Here is an 18,756-nt window from a genome sequence, read left to right on the forward strand (position 1 = left end):
TTCTCTTTTTGGTTCCTTGCTTCCATTTGCAGAGTAGCATATAGGCTCATATTTATTTATTCATTTATTTATTTAGCCCGTCGTTTCTAATGCACAACCATTAACACTATTAAAAAGTGTACAGTAAAACGAGCGGGTACACTTTTTAATGGTGTTGATAGTTGTCCATTAGAAAGAGAGGAGTTCACGATTTTTGTGGTGCCTTCTATGAGGCCCCTGCTTGCTTGCTGCAGTATTTTTGTTTGCCAGGGGCTGAGGGTCAGGTAGCTGGTCACAGGTCTCTTAGGATTTTATCAAGGCCCTCTTCCGTTACTGGATTAAGAGTCCCATATACATATGCCAAGAGGGGGCAAGTTTGTGTGCTCATGGTTAATTGATTGGAGACTGTACTTACCTCTTTTTGGACCTCGGGTCCTTGTACTGTTGGATTCCTGTACACTCTGTGTTGCATTCGCTAATAAAAATTATTTGGAAAAAAAAAAAAAAGTGTAGCGCTAAAGGGTTTGCTAAAGAAAGACAACTTTGGCTAGGACAAACTTGATTTTTATTTAAATCTGTATTTTAATGTTTTAATATTGTGAACTATATGTGATTGTAAGCCATCTTGGGTGGTATTCTATTTATACTATGGAGATGGTATATATATTTTTATAAATAAATCATGCAGAAATCTAATTTATACACCCCACAGGAGAATGAAAGACAACTATTTCAAAATTGAAATTTTTGGTGGATATTTTCAGTTTTTAATATGTTTATAACTTCTAGTGCCACATTATCCCACCTTATGCTGTCTAATGAAAAGGCAAATACTGTATTTATTTTATTTATTTCATTTGAAATACTGCCACAGGCTGATAAAAGGAAACTACAAATAAAAACCACAGTATAGAGCCCTAAAATTTCTCTCTCTACATCCTTCTAAGCGAAATGACACTATAATTAATGACATTTAAGCATCAAATGTAGGACCACTTTATTATACTGCAACACAGGGAGGCTCTCAGGTCAATAACAAGTTTTTCTTTCTCTGATCAGTGCTCTTTAGAATTCATCAAATGAAGTGGTGATTTTAGATAAAACAGCCAACCTTTGAATTCTCTAGAAGCAATCAATCACAGGGATTACTGCTGACTGAATGGTTAGAACTAGATATTTTCTGAATTGACATTGAAGACTTGAAAACCTCTCCAGCCACAGAAATAGAATGAAAAAGCAATGTCTTGCAAGATAAACCAACAGAATAAAACATTAATTTATCTCAGTCTAAGCTTCAGGCATTTATTATAACAGAGCATGAAATCTCAGGTCCAACTGCAATTATCAGCAGAAATTTGAAGTTTTCTCTAGGAGTGAAAATGTGCTTATTATATGCACCCTCCCCCTCAATAATTTCTGAATGGAGAGGAATGGTGAGAAGAGAAAGAGTCCCTGGTAAGTGCAAACTCTCATCCCATCAAGATGCAACCCTCTCTTTCCACTTGTCCACTCCTACCTTCCCACCCCCTTTTCTTTTTTTGTACTTCTCTAGGCCTCAATCTCACAGGTGTAGCCTCAATCTGCTCCTCCAGTTGAACTCTATCCAGGTATACCCTCCCCATTTTGTCCTCCATCCCAATCTGATATAGACCATCATTTCTCTTTCTTCACCATCACACCTCATCCTAGGATACAGTGGATGCTGCAGATGGGCAGAATGGATGGGCCATTTGGCCTTTATCTGCCATCATGTTTCTATGTTTCCTACCATAACCAGCTCTATTCATCCCTCTTTCCCAGAACATTAACTATTTTTCTTTCCTCATCTGCTTCCCTCTCCAGCTTTTAAAGCACTCTGGGCAAGAAAGCTCTGAAATGTTCAAAATATTGTTCGTCAAATTTAGAGGCTCATTTTCAAAGCACTTAGACCAGGGGTGTCAAACTCAAATACACAGTGGGCCAAAATTAAAAACTTGAACAAAATTGCGGGCCAACCAAAACAAGTGTTGTGGTCGTAACCATAATTAAGGACAAGGTTCTGCAAAAGAAACTAAGAGAGTGTAAACATAAAAATGGCCCAAAAAGCATCGTGGGCACATAATAAACTAAAACCCAACAAAAAAATATAATATAAATAATGAAAAATAAATAATAACAAAACTTTGCGAGCAGAAAGGTTTAAAAATGCATAAATAAAAAGTTTCTGTTGCAGAGTGTGAAAAAAGTGTAACTGTCTTGCACTAACAAACATTGCAGTGTGGCAATAGACCAGGGGTGCCCAAATGGTCGATCGCGATCGATCAGTAGATCGCAAAGGCAACACGAGTTGATCGCGTTGCCTTTGCAATCTTTTTCTCCCTGCTGCTTCCCCAAGCCAGGCCTGGCGCGTACAAGCGCCAGATTCACAAGACTTCACTTCCGATGTCAATTTTGACATCGAAGAGGAAGTTCTGAGACAGCCAATCGCTGCATGGCTGGTCTGGAACTTCCTCCCCGACATTAGAATTGACGTCGGAGGTGAAGTCTGGGAATGATCTGATTGGTGCTGTGGGAGGCAAGACACATTCTCTAGCTCCTTTATGACAGCGGTTTGCTGACCTCTGAGGAACGGATACCACCGGATAACCCAGCAGCTGTGATGGAGACACCTGTGAGTAAGCAGACACAAGTGGCTGGTTTCACTTCCTCCCTGTGTGTCCTAGGAAGAAGTTCTGCTGTAGGGGCAGCTCTGGATAGCACACAGGTTATCACAACCGGAGAGAGGAACAAATGGTTGTCTCTATTTTGGAAGACTTGGGTCAACCTCCTTCTTCTGCTGGTATTGACCCGTGGAGAATGGCGAGTCCTGCAGTTGCAGTTTTGGAGTTTAACTTGGTGAGACCATCTTTACCGACTTTGGAAGACTTGTGGTCACTAATAGTGTCCTTGGGCCACTACGCATGTTTCAAATATGGAGGTTAAATTAGACTCTCAGGAATCTCCAATTACTGTTCTTGAACATAGTATTCAAAAAGTAGAAGAGGGTTTAGCCAAAGTAGACTCTCTATGCTCAGGGATAGCAAAAGGTAATTCTACTTTGCTCATGAAATGTTATTATGCCAGCTCCATCTCTAGCAGTATTCAAATTGAAGCTAAAAACTCACTTTTTCGAGGCTGCTTTTAACTCCCACTCACCATAAGATACCTATGCCCATCTTACTATTCTGTGTGAGAAACTCCCCAATCCCTATAAGTCCTGTTTGTCTAAATTAGATTGTAAGCTCTTCTGAGCAAAGACCATCTATTATATGCTTAATACCCTTTTGCCTTTCCTCCACTCAAGGGCACTCAGCGCAAAAAGATGTTTGATAACCTTCTGGCGACGCAAGCAGCAAAACTTAACCACTCCATCTCCAACCTGTTGACGGCAACGGGCGACTTCAAAACTTTTCGAAAAGAAATCAAAACCCTACTTTTCAAAAAATTTATCCAGATATCTTAACCCAACCCTTCCCCCTTCTCCTAGATAAATTCTCCCCCAAAACCTCCACTTAAATAATCTCTTCCCCCCAAAACACCAACCAAGTATTCAGATCCCTGAAATGTAACGTAATCTTATTTGTACTCTAACTGTAATCTATTTGTTATATCACACAGTAACGTACAGTCAATTTAATATCCAATTTGCAAGTTCTTCCAGAATTAATCCAGGTACCTCTCCTCCCTTGTAACCAAAAAAAAAAAAAAATACCCAAAACTGTTGTAACTTCACTGGAAATGTCTAGTTAGCTCTTTTGTAATCCGCCTTGAACTGCAAGGTATAGGCGGAATAGAAGTCCCTAATGTAATGTAATGCACATGTACAGCACTGCATAAGCCTTTCAGTACTATAGAAATAGTAAATAGTAGTAGTAGTCATTTAGAAAATACAGTGAGACAGAAATCTTCCTCTGATTAATTTATTTAAGAAACCTGGTGTTTCACCTAAAGATATGTTCAAGCGCTATAGGGTAGAGTATTTGCAAGCTCCTTTATAAATCTATACCTCTTGTAGCTCAAGTTTTCTAAACCGGCTAGATACTTGTTGATAGTCGGTATAGTAAAATTTAATAAACTTGAAACTTCTACTTGCCTCCTTTTAAGGAGTAGTAAAGAAAGCAATGTAAACAACAATCTTAGCAATTTATTTAGCCAGTGTGAATCCGTGCTTTCACGGTTGATTTTCCTAGTGTTTGTGAACAGCCATTTTCTTATTCATAAAAAAATTGCGGTTGTGGTTTACAAAGGCTCCTGAGGCAGGCTGTATAGGCTGAAACATGTGCGTGTCAAGCCACCACACTACACTGTGATTTGACTAATAAAACTGCACACTTTGGACCTCCACTGTGGTTTGTTGGTTCTAGACTTGTGTATGGAGGTTTTTCTCCTGGTTCCTGTTTTGTCTTATTTTGATCACACTGTCAGAAGAGAAAAATCATTGGTGAAGGACATTATGTTTGGGAAGATTAAAGGAACTAAGCGAAGAGGGCAACCTGAAATTAGATGGCTGGATATGTTGACAACAACCATGGGGATGAGGTTGGAGGACCTTACCAAACTAGCACAAAACTGATTTCTTTTTAGATTTGTAATTCATCAAGTCGCAAGGTCTCGAACACAAGTTGATGGCAACTAATTTACTCCAAATATACTGTTGAGATAATTACGAGTGTGTAGTGCCTATTTTCATTGTAAAAAATGTTCAAAAATTAGGATGGAGAATTTCAGGATGGAGAATGTCTTCCCTTAATCATTAATTTCTTTCCTCAGAGCGATCTCCATTCACCACTACCCTCTATCACCTTCCACTTAACCAGTTCCTTACCCAATCTGTTACTTTGGGGCCCATCCCACGCGCACTGAGTTTATTTATTAGCCGTCTCTATGGTACACTGTCAAAGGCTTTGCTAAAATCTAAATACACCAACATCTAGCGCACTCCCTCTATCCAATTCTCTGGTCACCCAGTCAAAGAAATTGATCAGATTTGTCTGACTAGACCTACCTCTAATGAATCCATTTGCCTCTTGTCCTGTAATCCACCAGATTCCAGAAACTTCACCATTCTCCATTTTAAAAGCGTTGCCAGTTCGACTTACTGGCCTATAATTCTCTACTTCTTCCTTACTTCCACTTCTGTGTAGAGGGACTACATCCTCCAGTACCACTCCCAACTCTAGAGAAGCATTGAAAAGGTTAGTCAGCGGAGCCACCAGAACTTCCCTAAGTTCCTTCAGTACTCTCAGATGTACACTATCTGGCCCCATCTCCCAAGTCTCTGCCTGTTTGGCTGACATTGCTGCCTGGATGTCCTGCTGTCATCTGAAACTAAATATGTCCAAAACTGAGCTGCTCCTCCTCCTCCTTTCTCCATCTCGGTAGATAGGTAGATAATATTGTCATTGTTCCAGTCTCCTCTGCTTGGAACCTTGGAGTCTTCTTCGATTCTGATCTCTCATTTCCTATGCACATCCAACAAGTTGCTAAAACCTGTCACTTCTGTCTCTTCAAATATCACCAAAATTCACCCCATCCTCTCTGATTACACTACCCGGACTCTTTCCACGCACTTGTAACCTCACGCTTAGATAACTGCAATCTACTTCTAACTGGTCTCTCGCAGTGTCGCCTCTCCCCCTTTGCAATCTGCGCATAACTCTACTGCATGACTCATCTTCTACCAACCTCGCTATGCTGATGCCACCCCTCTCCTTAAGTCACTTCACTGGCTCCCTATCCGCCATTGCATACAGTTCAAACTCTATTGCTGACCTATAAAAGTGTGTTCGTTCTGCTGCGCCTCAATATCTCTCCTCTCTCTCCTTATACACCTCCCAGAGAATTCTGTTCCTCAGATAAGCCGCTCTTAGCTTTACCCTTCTCCTCCACTGCCAATTCCAGACTTTGTTCCGGTCATCTAGCTGCCCCCTATGCCTAGAATAAATTACCTGAGTTTGTCCGACAAACCCCTTTCCTTGTTTAAAAGCAGACTGAAAACCCACCTTTTTGATATATCCTTCAATCCTTAACCCTACTCCTCTGCCCTCCAACCCAGCCAGCTGATTAACCGTTCCCCCTTAACTGTATCCATGACATCCTGTTTGTCTGTCTTGGCTGTTTAGATTGTAAGCTCTTTTGAGCAGGGACTGTTTTCTTCTTCTTTGTGACTCTGTACAGTGCTGCATATGTTTAGTAATAGTAAGGCTAAAAATGGAATTGTAAGACTGAAAGAAGCTATGCATCACTATGCTGTTATTGATATGTTTGTATACAACACAAAAAAATAAAACCATTTATCTTACCTTTATTGTCTGGTGACTTTATCTTTCTAATCATCTTGTTTCCTGTCTCTGGTTCTGCTTCCAGCACAGTTCTATGCTCTGAACTTGTTTCCAGGGCCTCCTGTTTATTCACATTTTCTTTTTTTTCTCTTCCTTCACTTCCTGCTCTAAATCCATATTTCTCATTCAGCTTCCTTTTCAAATCTATCTAGTGTCCATGTCCTCAAACTCATGGCCAAATACTACATAGCCAACTGCCTAAAATCATTATGCATATGAAGCTCAGAACATTAACTAAATGACAAATCTAATCCTAAAGTTACTGTAGTACAGAAAAAGCAACTGCATGATCTCAAATATTTTATCTTACCAACAAAGCAAAATACCTTACAGTCTCTATGGGTTTCTAGTATCCTTTGTTTTGGACAGTATCAGTAGGTCAAGCTAAAGCATGCTTTTTTGTGTACTGGAAATGAAGCATGTCAGGTGCCCAAACTTTACTGGACAGGGCATTTAAACTTGTTTTTCTGCCATGACAATACCAAACCACTGTGGTTGCCTTATTAGGTAGGCTTAAATACTGTGAATTTTATTTTTACAACCATGGTCCTTACCATGCAAGTATCTATATCCTCAAAATGTTCCATCTCGGTGAAGTCCTCAATTGTAACGGTGGAGCGTTTGGTTGGCTTATCTTCAACTGCTTCAATCTCCTGAGACTCCTGGTGTGGAAGTGACTTGCCACGCCGTGTCAAATCGTCAGCCTGGAGGCAAAAGTCATATTTTATCTGTGGTATGCCTCCTCGGACACATTCCTTTTTATTGCTTTCATGCCAGATTTCCAAGAATATTACTATCATTTCATACTGCAAAATCTGAAAGTGCTCAGAAATGACATCAGGCAAATATGATAAGACAATTTGCTTATTCCAACATCTGTAAACACAGTCCTGTATTATAAAGAGGCACAATGCTTAGACAGAACAATTTTGGGATTTTTCTCTTACCATAACACAGTTCCGCTGAGTCAGTGCTCCATATCTCCATGCTGCATTAGGCCCAGCTCAGCCATTCAGATCTCTTAAAATCTATCCAGACAGGCACCACTGACTGTGAACTCTCAGTATTCTATAGAGCTTCATTTGTAAACAAAAGGAAGTGAATCTGTGGCGCTCAAGCTGATGGCACATAATGGCACTTCTAATACTTCCAACTTGTAATACACTATATCTGTTTCTCATTCCCTCTGTAGCCCCTACCCCTCTCTATTCATCCTTTGTATGTCCCCTCATGAGCACCATATATTGATCCACTCCTTGTCCTGTGTGTCTGTCATAATTTAGACTGTAAACTCTTTCGAGCAGGGACAGTCTTCTATATGTTTAATGTATAGCGCTGCATGCATCTGGTAGTGCTATAGAAATAATAAATAGTTGTAGTTGTAGGAGCAACAGCAGAAGAGGGGCAAATCAGGAAGCAGAGTGACTATTCTCTGCTCTGTTCCAAGCTCACCCTCTTCCCTTCCCTTTCTTGCAGGCTGCCTGAAACAGAGGAGCTTAACATCATGTTGCTCTGGCATCTGAAAATAAGAACTACAAACCAGCAATAGAAACTCATGATTGAGCCTGTAAAAAGATAAGGATTGCTCTATACGGGGCAATGAAATTCCAATGTCAATCAATGAAAATCTGTACACAGGCGTGAAAATGCAAATTATGATCATATAAATACTGACGAAGGACATTCCACCCCATGCCCTAAGTCACTCACCAGTTTAAGATGACTGTGTGAAAGTGCATCCAGAATTTCATCTACAATCCGGTCAGACAGGAAAGAGGCCACTGTCAACTTCACTTCACTGTGAGAAAATTGGAAATGAGAACATAGCAGTTTTTCATTTATATGTTAAATCCTAGCAACACTTCTTAGCGGCTCCAGTCTTTATGATGTTAAAGAGCAACTCATACCCACATAACTGGATTTGGAAAATGAAACTAGAGAACACATGACAAGAAGCAATGAGCAACTGAAAATCCACTTCTAGAAACTCTGTAGCCTATTCTAGGGGCAACAGTCTCCAAATACATCTTAATATTCACCCTTAAAATCGACTGATAGAAACAGAAGTACTGTATTTGGCAAATGAAGAGAGAGCTTAATGAGAGTCACATGTCTGTTTTACCACAGAACAAACCACACATTAATAGTTCAGGAAACAAATCAAGTCTAAGGTGAGTGGAAGACTCCAGACTTGGTTTTAGTTGCCTATTTCTATTCTCTCTCGATAAAAAAATAAAAATCAGAGAGTCTCTGGTTGCAAAAAGATTATTATTATTGCTCAAGAAATTCAGTTCCTTACAAATGTTCTTCCTTTGGAGGGGGGAGCAAACACAGGCTTGCCTTATGTAACTGTGCTACTAAAGTATTTTGTTCTATGAAAAAAAATCATTTGAGACAGTATATTCTTAAAAAAAAAAAAAAGTTTTATTTACAACCTTTACTTGCCTGTTCATGAATTTTCCCTAGGTCAGACAGTACTCAGGGGAAATATTCAAAATAAAAATAATTATAATTATAAAAAGACAAATGACTTTGTGCACGTTTGAATTTTTCAATTTTCCTTTATAATATGTCCAGTTTTCCTTTTTTTAAAAAAAGCAATTAATTTTATGACTTTGAAAAACAGGGCCCAACTGCTTTTTGTCCTTGAATGATGAATTAGGAAGTCTATACAATGCACACGCAGGCATATACTGTATTTCATGACAATTTATTGCATTTCAATCTAGGAAAAAAATCTCTCTGTCTCTCACAGTGGAACTATAAAGGGATACAAGAAGTGCACAGTGGACTACAGCTGACTACAGCTGGATATGTCCAAAAAGCCATCAGAAATGTGAATACTGTTGCTTATAATCCTACCTAATTTTATTAAAAATGTCAATTCCAGACTGTTCCAACAAGACATTTTTCACAAAGGTTCGTGGAATAGAAATTTTCTCAGTGCTGGCTTGAATCAGGTCTTGCCGAATGTGGGCTTTCTTCATTACGTTTGGACACAGGTCTTCAGCCGCATCCACCATAGATTCAAGTAGGGCCTGCATGTTAGGAACATAGGAAGGAAATTCCTGAAAATCTTTATGTACACCAACTAGGACTTTATTAGAATCAACATCCTGAAATTCTCCATCCTAATTTTTGAACATTATTAAAGCTCATAATTGAAGCCAATATACTAAGTTAGGTGTCTAACTTAGGGGCCCATTTGGTACCTATCATTAGATACCTTTTATAGAATTTCCCTCTAAATGTGTTAATATTTCAAGTCTTGACCTGGAATGGCCTCCATGTGGACGATATAGCGTATTGTGACAGGGAAGCTCCTGTCACGGTCCGAAAAGCAGTCAGACCAGCCCAGAGTAAAGTTCTTAAACCTGCAGGCACCAGGGTAAAGCAGGAACAGCCTGCTGACAACCACAATCTGGCTCAAGCAGTAAGAAAGGAAAGTGGTCAGATTGGGGCTCAGTCTAAAATTCAGGCATTGAAGCTGGAAATATCCCCTATCACTCCTTTCCCCGAGTCAGGGAGAAACCTGAAACCCACTTGAGAAGGGGTGGAGTCAGCCTCCGTAGTGTGCAGGTTGAAAAGCCTCAAATAGGAAATTAGCTAGAGAAGGAGGAAGATTACCGGAGCCAAACAACCCACGGTGTTCCTAGCTTCCACAGGCTGCCTAATCCCCAGCAGGGACGTCTTGCCAGAGGCCAGCTCACAAGGAGGAGCAGTAATACTCAGGGAGAATGGCTGGGAGTTTATCCTGAAGTAAATGTTACAGGAGAGCCAGCCAGCCTGCAGAGAGGGAAATGGGAGGAAAAGCCAGGAGTGGATGTGGGGCCGTGCTCAGCTGTAAAGCAAGGAACTGTGGTCAGGAGAAACTGATAAGCCCTAAAGGGGATATGAGACAGTGAAGGCACTGGACTACTGTGGAATTTTAGTTTTGAATTCTGATTATTTTGGTAAAGATGGACTATCCAGTTCTTGAGTCAAGGCCCATATGACTCACCTGGACTGAACTATATGAGAGAACAGGAAGCACCTAAGAAACCAAGTTTGGATGTTTTTTTTTCTTGTTTTCATTTGGGAACACTAATAAACCTGGTGAGGCTCTCAGAAATCCAGTATCCGGGTTTTCCTTTGCATAACCACATAAAGGGCGCTACAATAACTCTTACTTGTGGTCGAGCCGGGTTTTCCCATCGACTTGGAGACTGGCCCGGCCACAGTATAAACAAAGACAACTCATTGAGTCATGATTTTAGGTTACTGTATATTGCAAAAGCCATACTCCAAGATAACATTCATTTCCTCCCCTTTCCCCTTCAATGCTTTACACAGCTTTTCAGTGATGATCAGAAAGACTTACAGATCTGCAGACGAGAGATGTTTATGAAGCTGTTTAAAATGCAGGAGGCTTATTTCAATGTACCAGCTCTGCTTAGAGAACAAAACTGCTCATGCAAATTTGGATGAGTAATTTTGGCAGCTATGCACAGTCAAGAGCTTTGTTTAGAAATCTGCTTAAGGTCTTCAAAAATCACTGCTTGTTATGCAAAGCAGCAAGCTCCCCCCTAAAAAAAGGGAGCAAAATCCTCAACTGAGAGCTGCAATACTAGTAAAATACTTTAAAAAAATAATTCTAGTATGCAGCAAAATGAACGGACTCTGGTTCACCTCTTCTGTTTTTCCATTCAGTTGTTGAGAATATGCTATTGCTATCACTGACTCTCTGCTGAGTAAAGACACTGACAGAAGAGCCCAACACAGATACTTGCACAACTTCTACCATGAAATCAGCAGGAATTCAAAAATATTGACATATGCAGTATGCAATGAGCAACAAATTACTGCCATGTTAAAAATGGGGCACTAATCCACACCTCATTGCAAAATGCCACTTTTCTTGTTGGTGCCCAAGCAGCAACTGGCTCAGGTACTGACCAGAATGGTGAAAATTTACAATTTAAAAAAACCCTCCAAAAGGTTGCAGGCAGTCTGCATCGGTCTGATCTCCCTCCACGACTTGACCCCCCCTTCGACTGACTTACTTAAAATAAACATGTCCTTAGTGTCTTGTGCACCCCAAACCTCTCCCCAAGACACCCCTGAGGAGTACGTTAAGAGAGGCAGGAAATGATTGATGCTCACTTGCTCCTGTCCCCAGCAATGCCAACTTGAAAAATAGCAGCACCCAGCCTCGACAGATATGTCCTGGAATGCAACAAGAAGGGTCATTCTGGCATATAAGGAATTTTTCCCTTATTTGCTGGTTGGGTAGAGACTACCAAATAAGGGAAAATTTTCCTTATATGGCAGATTGATCCTGCCTGGTGCATCCCAGGATGCTGTCTCTCTTCGAGATGGCAGTGCCGGAGGAAGGACTGAGTGAAAATCATTCCTATCTCTTTTAAGGTACACCTCAGGAGAGGGGAGCACTAAATGCCAGGAACAAATATTTTGGTTTTGTTTTAAGTCAGGAGGATCAGTGGGTCAAGTCAGCAAGGAGAGGGCAGATGCAGACTAAGGGGGGAGGGGGACAGATCTCTATACTGCCTCTAACATGGCAATAGATTTCTGGTGTTGTGCACCAATAGAACACATCAATAGGCCCTTTATCACACATTTTAATATGTCATGAACTGATGTCTACTACAGGAATAAACTTCAGCAATGAAGCCCTTTTTACATAAACAGTGGAACCTTGGTTTACAAGCATAATTCGTTCCAGAAGCATGCTCGTAAACCAAAATACTCGTATATCAAAACAAGTTTCCCCATAGGAAATAATGGAAACTCGCTTGATACGTTCCCCCCCTCCCCCCCCGAGGCCAGCGGCGCTGCTCCCACCCCCGCTCGCAAAGGCCCCCCCCCGCTCCGCACGAACCGGCACCCCCAGCCTGAACAACTTGAAACTTACCCCCCTGTCTGGCAAAGGCACGCAGCCCACAGGACGTGCTGATGACACTTGAAGAACTTCCTGCCTCTGCTGGCAAGCAATTTATCTTTGAAGGCTAAGGGCTCCTTTTACTACGGTATGCTAGAGGTTTTAGCGCGCGCTTAGCTTGCGCTACATTGCCGTGTACGCTAAACGCCAACGCCTCCATACAGCTTGCATTAGTATCTTTCGTGTAGTGTGGGGTTAGCGCGCGCTAAAAACGCTAGCGCACCTTAGTAAAAGGAGCCCTTTGTCTTAAATTTGGAAAACTCCTCTCATGTAGTCACCACTAAGCATCAAGGTAAATTCAACCACTCAGATAGCGGGAGTAAAGTGTAAATCAAATCTAAATAATTTTAAGAAGCTGTTTGATCAGGAATCAGAATTTAAGATAAGTGCCGTTTATATACAATTTTTGGGACATTATAGACTATTGTGATGCAATTAATACCAAGAATCACATATTGTGGATTAAAATTATATATAAGTGTGTTTAAGGCTTTTTTGACCAGTGATTAGAGGAATCCTATGTTAGAGACAACACATGGACATTGTGGCATTAAGGGGTATCTGAGGTCTCTTCCCCCTTCTAGTAGGTTGTCACAGCTTCTTAAAATTATTTAGATTTGAGTTACACTTTACCCCCTCTATCTGAGTGGTTGAATTTCAACAAAGGTAATTGAGAGGTGATTTCCTGTCTTTTTTGTTTGACAGCTCAAGGTAAATTCAGACATAGCTACGTGAAGCAATTTTTAAAAAGCACAGCTACTATTTCAAAAACACGAGGAAACAGAAGAAATAAAAGCATATTCAGGTCAATTTTCAAAGGCCCTGACTATCTACAAAGTCCATGGATAGAGTCTTATACTTAATTTGAATGGGAAAATACCATGTATGGAAACAAAAGCATTCCAGAAATTAGGAATTTTTTCATATTTCCAGGTACTTTTGACTATTTTCATGCAAAGGACGCCTTTATGAAATCATTTTTCATTTTAGTCCATGTGGTCTTTTGATACTATTTATTGTCTTCTTTTCTATTTCTTTCCTCCTTTTTTAAATTGTAACCTGCAGGAACCTATGTATATTAATGGAAAATCAACAAAATGTACACAATTGATTAAGGAAATGAAACAGCATGACCTTGACATTCTCACTATAAGTGAAATAAGATGGACAGATGTCAACAGAACTACCATCAACGGAATAACAACAACAGAGTCCAGAAGGAAAGATGAGAGGAACACACAAGAAGGTGTTGCAATCTTCAAGTCATCAGCTGCAAATGACAATGATAGAAGGGAAACCAATTACTGAGAAATTAATTACTGCAAAACACATGACTCAGCATGCTAAACTCACAGTTATAGAGTGCAGTTATACAGTGCTACGCAGCCACAAAAGCTGCAGAAGATGTGAAGGAGGACAACTTCTACTTCAAGCCACATAACATCCTCAAATAATCCTTAAACATGACCTATTGATATTAATAGGCAATCTAATTTCCAAAGCTGGAACAGCAAATGAGGCTGGAAAAGGACAATGGCTAACGCTAGCACTGGAATGCAAGAGTGAACAGCTGAATAACTTAAGTCTTTGGTGGCACAAAGTTCCCGCACAAAGTCACATGGTGCTCATCCAACAGGCAATAAGAAAACCAGACAGATCACATAGCAAGCTGAGGCAGGTGGATCAGCCTGCGCAAGTTGTGGAATGGTCTGATGGTCTCTTGCTCAATAGTGGCAGGTAATTTGGCTAGTTTTGAGGCCCAGCAGTTGTTCAGGTGCATGGGGCGGGTTGGCATTTATAGGCTGTTGGCGGCGGCTGGCCTGTTTCAGCACAGTCTCAGGGGAGGGGTGTGTGGGTTTGGTTGTGGTTTGGGGCCGAGTGTGTGTTTGGGGAGAATGAGTGACAATGGGTTGGTACTGTGACGAATAGGCTGGGAGCGGGGCTTTGAGGGTGAGTGTAGCGAGAAGGAGAAATTAGGTTCTTACCTGCTAATTTACTTTCTTTTAGCTTCTCCAGACCAGTAGAGGTTAATCTTTACAAATGGGTATATATCCAATCATGACCAGCAGGTGGAGACTGAAAACAAAACTGTGGGACAGTATATAATATACTCCCTTCTCTATTTACCTCAGTCTGCCGAATAGCCAAGCAGAACCAAGAACTGGAAAACAGAAAGAAAACAATACTCCGAACAGGAGTAACAACTAACATACCCAAATGCTGTTGGAAAATGCAGAGGAGAAATACCCGAAGGAAAATGTCCCCACAGCTTGCCAGCTAAGCCAGCCGAGCCACAGCCGCTGTTCTTTAATTCTCCCCGGCCCTAGAAAAATACTAGAACCCGCAGCAAAAAACAAAAACTGCCCGCGAAACAGCCCCAACAACACAACAATAACAACAACAGACAGGGTGGGGACCTCTACTGGTCTGGAGAAGCTAAAAGAAAGTAAATTAGCAGGTAAGAACCTAATTTCTCCTTCTTTAGCACTCTCCAGACCAGTACAGGTTAATCTTTACAAATGGGACGTACCAAAGCAGTCCCTCTCACGGGCGGGACCCCCGCAGGGCCGATACCAGAACACGCTCACCGAACACCGCGTTCCGACGCGCCTGAACATCTACCCGATAATGTCTAACAAAGGAATGCAAGGAGGACCAAACCACAGCTTACAAATATCCACTGGAGGCACGAGCGACGTCTCAGCCCAAGAAGCTGCCTGACCCTGAGTGGAATGAGCCTTGAGAAACTCCGGAACAGGCTTCTGTCTCAGAAGATAAGCGGAAGCAATTGTCTCCTTGATCCAGCACGCAATAGTAGCCTTAGAAGCGCCAGCCCCCCGAAGAGGACCCGCCAGAAGGACAAAGAGATGATCGGATTTCTGGACTTCCTGGGTCCGCTGCACATAAGAGCGAAGGACCCGACCGACATCCAACTTGCGGAGCTGCCGTTGCTCAGAAGAGCCCTTCCGACTACCCAAGACTGGGAGGACCACCGATTGATTGACATGAAAAGGAGAAACTACTTTCGGCAGAAAGGAAGGAACAGGCCGCAAGACAACCCGCTCCCTAGAAAACTTCAAGAAGGGAGCCCTACAAGAGAAAGCCTGTAGCTCAGAAACACGCCTAGCGGAAGTAATGGCCACCAAAAAGACCGCCTTCAGAGTAAGGTCCTTCAAAGAACAGCCATCCAACGGCTCGAAAGGCGGGCGCACCAAAACAGAGAGAACCAGATTGAGATCCCAAGAGGGAACAGAGAGCCGTAGGGGAGGCCTGAGCAACTTGGCCGCCCGCAAAAAGCGAATCACATCAGGAATGGCCGACAAATGCTGACCTGTCATCAACCCTCGAAAAGCCGACAGGGCCGCAAGTTGAACCCGGAGAGAAGACCAAGCCAGGCCTCTATCCAGGCCATCCTGCAAGAACTCTAGAATGGTAGGCAGGGAAGCGCGAAAAGAGACCACTCCACGCGCCCGGCACCACCCCTCAAAGAGACGCCAAACCCGCACATAAGCCCGAGAGGTAGAAAGCCTCCGGGACCCCAAGAGCGTAGAGATCACCTTATCTGAATATCCCTTCTTACTAAGGCGACCCCTTTCAAGAGCCAAGCCGTAAGACAGAAGGGAGATGGGTCGAACATGGGAATCGGACCCTGCGTCAGAAGATCGTCCAAGAGAGGCAGAGGAAGAGGATCCGCCACCAGATGCCTCACCAGATCCGCATACCACGGATGTCGAGGCCAATCTGGAGCCACCAGAACCACCAGACCTGGATGGTGAACAATGCGAAGAAGTACTCTGCCCACTAATGGCCAAGGAGGGAACACATACAACAGCCCCTCCGTTGGCCACGGTTGGACCAGAGCATCCAGACCCTCGGCCAGACTGTCCCTGCGACGACTGAAGAAGCGGGGCACTTTGGCCACTCGTGGTCATCAGGTCCATCAGGGGCTGCCCCCAAGCCTGCACTATCAACTGAAATGCCACGGAGCCGAGACACCACTCTCCTGGATCCAAGAAGTGACGACTGAGGAAGTCCGCCTGAACATTTTCTACCCCGGCTATGTGAGAGGCCGAGAGGTCCAGAAGATGGGACTCCGCCCAAAGCATGAGCTGAGCCGCCTCCTTCGCCACCTGAGTGCTCTTGGTGCCCCCCTGACGATTGACATAAGCCACCGCTGTGGCATTGTCCGACAGGACTCTGACTGACTTGCCCAACAAAAGGGAGCGGAAAGCTAACAGCGCCAGACGGACCGCTCTGGTCTCCAACACGTTGATCGACCAGGAGGCCTCCTCTGTGGACCAGGTGCCCTGAGCTGAGTGACCCAAACACTGAGCCCCCCAACCGAGGAGACTCGCATCCGTAAGGAGCACCGTCCACTGCGGGAGATCCAGACCCACCCCCTGAACCAGGTGAGGGGTCCGGAGCCACCAACGTAGACTGCAGCGCGCCACGCCTCGCAGGGGGACAGGAACCTCCAAACCGTGCCTCTGGGGTGACCACCTCCGGAGCAGAGCATACTGAAGAGGACGCATGTGGGCCCGCGCCCACCTCACCACGTCCAGGGACGCCGCCATCGACCCCAAGACTTGGAGGAAATCTCGTGCCCGAGGACACCGGAACGCCAAAAGCAGGCGAATCTGAGATTGCAATTTGCTCACCCGGGCCTCTGGAAGGAAGACCTTCCCCAAGGAGGTGTCGAACAGAACCCCAAGGTACTCCAGACGCTGAGCCGGGACCAACCAACTCTTGGAAAGGTTGACCTCCCAGCCCAGCGACCGGAGAAACTCCACCACCCGAGCCGTAACCCGGGAGCTCTCCTGCAACGACTTTGCCCGAATCAACCAGTCGTCCAGGTAGGGGTGCACCAGAATGCCCTCCGAGCGCAAGGCCGCCGCGACAACCACCATCACCTTGGTGAACGTCCGGGGAGCCGTGGCCAGACCAAAGGGAAGCGCACAGAACTGATAGTGCCGACCCAAGATCGCAAAGCGAAGGAAGCGCTGATGAGAGGCCCGAATGGGTACATGCAAGTAGGCCTCCGTCAGATCGAGAGAAGTGAGAAACTCCCCCGGCCGAACCGCCAGAATGTCCGACCGCAGAGTTTCCATGCGAAAAGAGGGAATCTTGAGAGCCCTGTTGACCCCCTTCAAATCCAGGATGGGCCGAAAGGTCCCCTCCTTCTTGGGCACCACAAAGTAAATGGAGTATCTGCCGGTGCCCCACTCCGGAGGGGGCACTGGAACAACTGCCTTGATATCTAGCAAGCGCTGAAGGGTCTGGCGAAAAGCCTGCGTCTTCCAAGGAGTCTGACATGGAGAGGCTAGGAAAAGGTCCGGCCGAGAGCGGGCGAACTACAGGGCATAACCGTCCCGCACCACCTCCAGGACCCACTGATCGGACGTGATCTCAGCCCATTTGGGGAAAAATTTGCGCAGCCGGGCCCCCACCGGAACCAAAGGGGGCGCCGGCAAGGGTCATTGTGCAGGACGGGAAGCGGGGGAACCGGTGGAGGGATTCCCTGCCCCCCGACGGGCCCCCCAAAAGGGCTGCATGCGCTGGAAGAACCGACCCCGGGAAAACCCTGGAGCCGGGAAAGAAGCAGCCCCATGCCCAGGGCGATACTTGCGAAACTCCCGCAAACGCCCCCGGGCAGTGCCACCCCGAGACGCAGGGCGGGCACAGTCCTCAGGCAGACGGGGCACCTTTGAGTCCGTCAGAGTCTGAAGCAACTTATCTAATTCCTCCCCAAACAAAAAAGACCCCCGGAAGGGAAATTTAGTAAGCTTAGCTTTGGACACAGCATCCGCCGAACAAGCGCGCAGCCACAAAATACGCCGTGCGGCCACGCCAAAGGCCATAGACTTAGCCGAGATCCGCACCAAGTCATAATCTCGAAGCATATGCCTAGGGTGTTGAATAAATATGAATCCCAATGTTAAAAAAAAAAAATATGGGAGTCCAGCATCCCATTTCCAATAATGGCAAATCCAGATTCTAAGTATTGGTAAGATCCCCCCCAAAATAGCTAAATTTCTCAAACTCACTTCCAGGAATTAAAATGGCTGTTCTAAGTCTGCCTAGATGCTTTTGTGGAATCTTCCTCCAGAAACTTGTCCAAGCCTATTCTGAATTATACTGTGTTAGTCACCTTGACCACATTTAGCAACAGATTCCAGGGTTTAATTATGTGCTGCATGAAAAAAAAATGCCTACCATTTGTTTTCAGTCTGCTGGCTCATGGAATGTTCTCTTGCTTTTTGCGTTTAAATGGCTGCATCATTCCAACACACTCATGATTTTATGAACTTCTGTCATATCCCCTTCTAAGTGATCTTTTCTCTAAGCTGAAAAGTCCTAACCTGTTTAGACTCTCTTCATAAGGAAGGTGTTTTATCTTTCTAGCATTTTAATGCCCTTCTCTGAACCTTTTCTTGTGTTAAATCTTTTTGCCATTGAACCAGGCATCTCTATAACATCATG

The 18,756-nt window shown here is 43.9% G+C and overlaps 1 protein-coding gene across 6 annotated transcripts in view; it reads right to left on the reverse strand.

Annotated features, from left to right (window-relative positions):
- The window catches only part of CARMIL1 (capping protein regulator and myosin 1 linker 1), a 476,507-nt gene that overhangs the window by 73,111 nt on the left and 384,640 nt on the right, over positions 1-18,756 (reverse strand). For all 6 annotated transcript variants that reach the window (XM_033934492.1, XM_033934489.1, XM_033934488.1 and 3 more), the window contains exons 27-29: positions 9,201-9,376; positions 8,049-8,136; positions 6,893-7,042 (exon numbers count right to left, since the gene is read on the reverse strand). In XM_033934492.1, coding sequence (XP_033790383.1) covers positions 6,893-7,042; positions 8,049-8,136; positions 9,201-9,376 — 414 coding nt within the window. The remainder of the gene's footprint in view (positions 1-6,892; positions 7,043-8,048; positions 8,137-9,200; positions 9,377-18,756) is intronic.

This window comes from Geotrypetes seraphini, chromosome 2 (assembly GCF_902459505.1).
Source record: "Geotrypetes seraphini chromosome 2, aGeoSer1.1, whole genome shotgun sequence".
NCBI classification, from domain to species: Eukaryota; Metazoa; Chordata; class Amphibia; order Gymnophiona; family Dermophiidae; genus Geotrypetes; species Geotrypetes seraphini.